General features: G+C 42.5%; 1 protein-coding gene across 1 annotated transcript; it reads left to right on the top strand.

Annotated features, from left to right (window-relative positions):
* Window positions 1-3,214: 3,214 nt before the first annotated feature.
* LOC147847565 (uncharacterized) lies at window positions 3,215-4,021 on the top strand. The gene is made up of 2 exons (XM_087339048.1): window positions 3,215-3,290; window positions 3,393-4,021. The coding sequence occupies exons 1-2, from the start codon at window positions 3,215-3,217 to the stop codon at window positions 4,019-4,021; spliced, it is 705 nt and encodes a 234-aa protein (XP_087195174.1).
* Window positions 4,022-5,489: the final 1,468 nt, after the last annotated feature.

Below are 5,489 nucleotides of genomic sequence, written 5' to 3'. Positions count from 1 at the left end.
CACAATTTTGCCTCCAACATCCTTCCCACCATCGCCTACACAAAAACTAACTTACTTTACTAACCATGGTTGCTATCAGAGAAACCGTGGAGTTTCCTTTTCGTCAATTTCCAAAGAGATAATGGGTTATGGGGGTCTTTGTTGAGGAGTTCTACATCTCTCTTGCCACTATCTTATTAGTCACTTTTATGTTCTTCTTACTAGGTAACGATCTACCATTCTTTGACCCTTTTTATTTCTCCCAAGGTCTCACTAGTGTTTTTTTCCACTTATATTTTAAATATGAACGTATCTATAACTTTAGTGTCTCGTGCTATATTTGGAAAAAAGAAAACCGATGGTATCTTGCTCGTTTGTTTAAGGCGGGGCTGGGAAGACAATATTATTTTACTAGGTTATTGTTACATCTTTATATCCATGAAAATTTTTAAGATTTTAATATGCATACGTCCATAGTGATCTTCGCAAAAATAGTATCACATCTACAATCTTCGTGTTTATCATTATATAACTCTTTATGTTAAAGAAATTTGAATTGTCGCATATATATACCTTTGGTGATACAAGCATGATAAGAATCAAACATACGGTAGCATTAAGAAAACTTGTTAATAAAGTTTAAAAAAAATTTAATAATTTTCACTTCTATGTATTCATTGTAATCTTCTTGGAAAAGAATTACACCCACACAAATATTTGGGATAAAAGATCCAAATGAGATATGCATATACAAACAACTAAATTTTTTTCATTACGTAAGGTTCTTCTATACAACCTTCCATCTGGGAAAACTATGTAAAAAAGTAACATCTAGATGCTTGTTCAAACAACCATAATTTTGACAATATTGTGAGCTACTCAACCCTAAATTCATATGAAAACAAGCTATATAACAAATAAACTACATATGGGTCTTTAAATTACTCACATCTTGTCAGCTTCCCAGTTTTCGAAGCCAAAACAAAAGAAATTGACTCAAATTTGAATAAGAATTAGCTTTGTCGAAGCAATTCAACAGTTATGGGAAATCATGCTGAGAACCTAAAAGGAATCATCTGAAATTGCAAGGAAATTGAAGCAAATTAGTATATAAAAGGCATTTCTCGCTAATTACGTTAAGCTTTTAGTCAGAACAGAGATTGGGACAAACTGGATCCTCAAAGGAAAAAGGAACCTTTTGAGGAGGAAACACAAGGAAAAGTCAGAACAGAGATTGGGACAAAATGGATCCTCAAAGGAAAAAGGAACCTTTTGAGGAGGAAACACAAGGAAAAAAGAGGAAGACATCAAAACTGTCAACAGAGAGAAGGAAATTGTTATCAAATTTCACTGTTTAACGGGAGAAAAAATGAGCAGAGGTTTTACCAGAAGAGAGATAAACGAAAGCTTTTTGGGGAAGGCAGAGGCCCTGTAGGGGATGTGAGAGAGAGAGAGAGAGAGAGAGAGAGAGAGAGAGAGAGAGAGAGAGAAGAAATGAGGGGTTTTACTTGCTGTGCGGGGAGGCAGAATAGAGTGAAAGAAATTTTGGGAAGTGTAGGAGGGGGGAGAAGAAGCAGAAGAAGAAGCAGAGTTTGCAGAGAAGAAGCAAGAACGATGAGCTCACCAAGTCTGCAGCTTTCCACCGAACCTACAGTTCACTGAGCCTCAGATCCCGAACCTCGAGCCTGCTGTAGCCTCGTTCCCGAACCAAGACGCAAGACGAGAGAGACAGCCTTCTTTCTCAACTACTACGTTTTACTTGGTTTCACATTGAAGTGTCGTAAGTCAATTGACACATCTGCATATTCTTCTTCACATGGTTTCACACTTTGCCAATGTCCGGACGCTCCTCGACCACCCGCATCCATCTTGAAAAACTGGAAGACAAAAAAAAAAACACAAACATCGAGACACGACATTTTAACGTGGAAACCTTGAATGGGAAAAACCACAGGAGCCCACTAACTCCAAACAAAATCGCTATAAGGATGAATATACAAGAGAATCAAAGGCAACGACCTCGAGCTCGTTTTCATCTTTTAGATGGATACACTCACTCACTCACTCACTTAGCACTCAGTGATCACACCTCTCCAGATCTCTATGAATCTCTTCAATACTAACACATAAAAAGTAGTCCTAGGTGTGTGCGTGTGTATATATATATATATTAATACACAAGTATGGGCCATTGTTCAGATTGTCTAAAGGCCGAACGACTTTCGTCCAATTCAACTAATGGCCAGTCAGCTACTGGCTGACTCTCCTCACATTGGCCCTCCGTTGGTCGATCGACTGCCATTCCGATTCAGACTTCCTATACGGTTCCCAATCGGACAACCAGCTCCTAACCGGCTCACGTTGCATGGACGAGTCTGGTTCTCCATTTGGAAAGGTCGTCATGCGAGTCCCATAGAGCGTAATAAACGCGTTTGTGCAAGCATACAAGCATTTGAAAATGAATAAGTTTGAAAAGGGAAAAATATATACTGATTTTTTTTGTTACTAGAAATTAACTAACCCTAGTGTTAAGTTGTTCTATTACTATTGCTTGGGTCGTCGGTCCCATAGAACGTAATGAATGCTTTTGTGCAAGCATACAAACATTTGAAAACATTTGGAAACGAATCAGTTTGAAAAAGGAAAAATATATACTCATTTTATTTCTGTTTTTCCTTCTTTTGTTACTAGAAATTAACTCACCCTAGTGGTAAGTTGTTCTATTACCTTATCTTGGGTCTTTGGTTTGAATCCCAATTTTCTCACCTCTCCCTCTCTCGGTCGTGCGCCAGCAGCAACGGTCGTGCGCCACGCTGTCGTCGCTGCCGTCTGCGACGTCTGTCGCCGCCTGCTACCGAGTTGCAGTCCCCCCCCATCGTGCGCTGCTATCGTCTGTTGCCGCGTTGCCGCCTCTGACGTCCGTCGCCGTCTGCTGCCGTCTGCTGACGTCCGTCGCCGTTTGCTGCCGTTTGTTGCCGTCCGTCGGCGTGCTGGACGACCTACTGCAGTTCGTCATCATCTGGTGTAGTCGCCGTTGCCGTTGCCGTGCTCTTCTCCACCTTGTTTCTTGAGGTTGCCGAGTGTCACGTTTCTTCTCTTGACGGCGCATCCTTGTTCTTTTTAGCGTGCTCGTCGTGTGCGAAATGCCAATGTGACTACGACATAACACAAACTCGGCTAAGTCTCGAACCCATTTATTTTATCCTTTTTCTTTTCTTTTCTTATTGACACTACAATGTCTAAACGAAAGGAACACAAGGATACACAAGACGAGGCTATAAGTAAGGAGGACTTTTTGGATATGTTTAACCGTTTAACAAAAATAGAGACGGATATGAAAAAATGGGTGAAAGACGCCGAAACCCACAAGAAAAAAGATAGAGAGGAAAAAGACACCCTCAAGGCCGAAATAGAAAAACTTAAAGAGGAAAACACAAACCTCAAACAACAACTTAATGACATCAAGGTATCCCGAGAGGACGGTGAAACATCCTCCATAGAGGATATAAAAGATGAGATCAAAAAAGTTAAAGAGGAGGTTAAAAATAACATAGAATTAGCAAAAACGGGTTGGGTAGATGTCGTTAAAAGAAACATTAAAAAAGAAATAAAGGATGAAAATATTGTTAATACCACCCTCGAAGAGGAGAAAATGCGTCAGGCCCGACGCCTAAATGTGCGTGTCACTGGGCTCAAGGAAGGTGCATCCCCGGACGAGGATGCACAAACACTCGGGAAAATGTTAGGGTACACAACGACCCTACCTATTACCAAAGCTTGGAGGGCCGGACGCGACACAACTAGGAAGAGAGCCTTAGTTCTTCAATTTAAAGACTTAGACTCTAGAATCACTTTCTTTAAGAAGAGACCAATTCTTCGAGGATTGGGTGGGGACCCTATCTATCTCGATGAAGACCTCACCAAGATGCAAATTGAGCATCGCAAGAGTTGTATGCCAAAGGTTATGCAAGCTCGCAAAGACGGGCATCGCGCCTTTTATCGAGATGGGCGAGTGATCATAAATGATCGCACTACTAATTGATGGCGTGTGGCCCATGTGACAGAAAACACACTTAGGATGACCTTATGGAATTGTAACGGCGCACTCTGGACACACCCCGGCCGCCTAGAGGGGATATTAAAGGAATCAGATATAGTTTGCCTAGTAGAAACACACCAAAGCCCAAATAGGGGACTCCCACGAGTCGAAGGATTTCGTTGGGAGTCGGCTTTTAGACAAACCTCACGTCGATGCACTACCAGGGGATCTGGAGGTGTCGCAATATTGTTTCGGAGGGAGCTACATAATAGGATAGAAATACTGAGCACTGACCCAGAAGCTCGTTTTATGTGGGTGAAAGTCTCCACAAGCAAGGACAAGGCAGTAATTTTCGCCATTTGTTACTTCCCCCCAAAAGGCTCTCGTTATAATCTGGCTGGCGAGGCGAGATCAGTTGATGACGGAGTGCCACATGGGCCTTCCCCATATGAACCTCTATCGGATGACATAATCCGATATTCTTCCCAAGGCGAAGTATTCCTTGTAGGAGACTTTAATGCGAGAACCCAATCCCGACAATGCACAATATTTCAAATGAATAGAAACCTAGAAATGGTAAATGTCGATCCTTCAGACATAGACACCACACGTAAATCAAAGGATCAAGGTGCAGACGCCACGAGCTTTGGCCATCATTTGCTCGAACTCGGTAGTCGGCACCAGATGGTCATATATAATGGTTTAGCCAAGTGGCCAGGTTCGGAAGAGCTCACATGCTTCCCACATGGAGGAGGGGAAAGCACAGTCGATTATCTAATAGGACGCCCTGAAGCCACCCACATGATTAACTCCTTCCGAGTGACCCCATGTCCTATTGGCGCGGACCATAGTTTCTTATACTTCGAGATAAAATGCGATATCTCTAACGTCACCAACTCTAGTCAACCACGCCATGACATCACCATACATTTCACACATGAGCTCTCTGACATATATGCTCGACATGTTCAAGCCCATCTCTCCTCCCTTGATCCCTCCCTACCTTTAGAGAGCCTTAATACGAAACTCACACACATCCTTCATTCTGCAGCGGTTAGCAGCTTCCCATACACGAAACACTCCAATCAAGGTAAAGTAGGATCTATGCCACAAAATAGATGGTATGATGAGGATTGTAGGTGCTTACATCGACAACTTACAATATCGCAACTCAGTGGTAGTATTACCTCAGTACAAGCTCGTAAAGAAATGCGCAAGATGACACGTCGTAAGAGACGAGCATGGGAGGCATCCCAATATTGGGAACTCTACCACATGCTCATGAGTAACGATTGTGCCACTGCATGGAAGAGATTACGGGAACCAAGACCACAAACACCCATCGAAGATCCCGAAACTTGGCACACTTATACAGAGAGACTTTACCACATCCCAAACCAACCACCCTTTCCAATGCCTTCCACACCCCGACCTACTGTGGGGACACTCTTCACGACCTCTAGGGTCACGA

This window comes from Azolla caroliniana, unplaced genomic scaffold (genome assembly GCF_043228905.1).
Source record: "Azolla caroliniana isolate FFs.n. ecotype wild unplaced genomic scaffold, voAzoCaro1.0.p SCAF_862, whole genome shotgun sequence".
Classification (NCBI taxonomy): domain Eukaryota; kingdom Viridiplantae; phylum Streptophyta; class Polypodiopsida; order Salviniales; family Salviniaceae; genus Azolla; species Azolla caroliniana.
The sequence above is the reverse complement of the archived record's forward strand: the minus strand, read 5'-3'. Positions and strand labels throughout refer to the sequence as shown.

What these genes read in the sequence shown, in the direction of transcription:
- LOC147847565 (XM_087339048.1), top strand. Translation starts at nt 3,215, where the DNA reads ATGTCTAAACGAAAGGAACACAAGGATACACAAGACGAGGCTATAAGT. An exon ending in CTTTTTGGATATGTTTAACC is followed by an intron (nt 3,291 to 3,392) that starts GTTTAACAAAAA and finishes AGGCCGAAATAG; the next exon opens with AAAAACTTAAAGAGGAAAAC.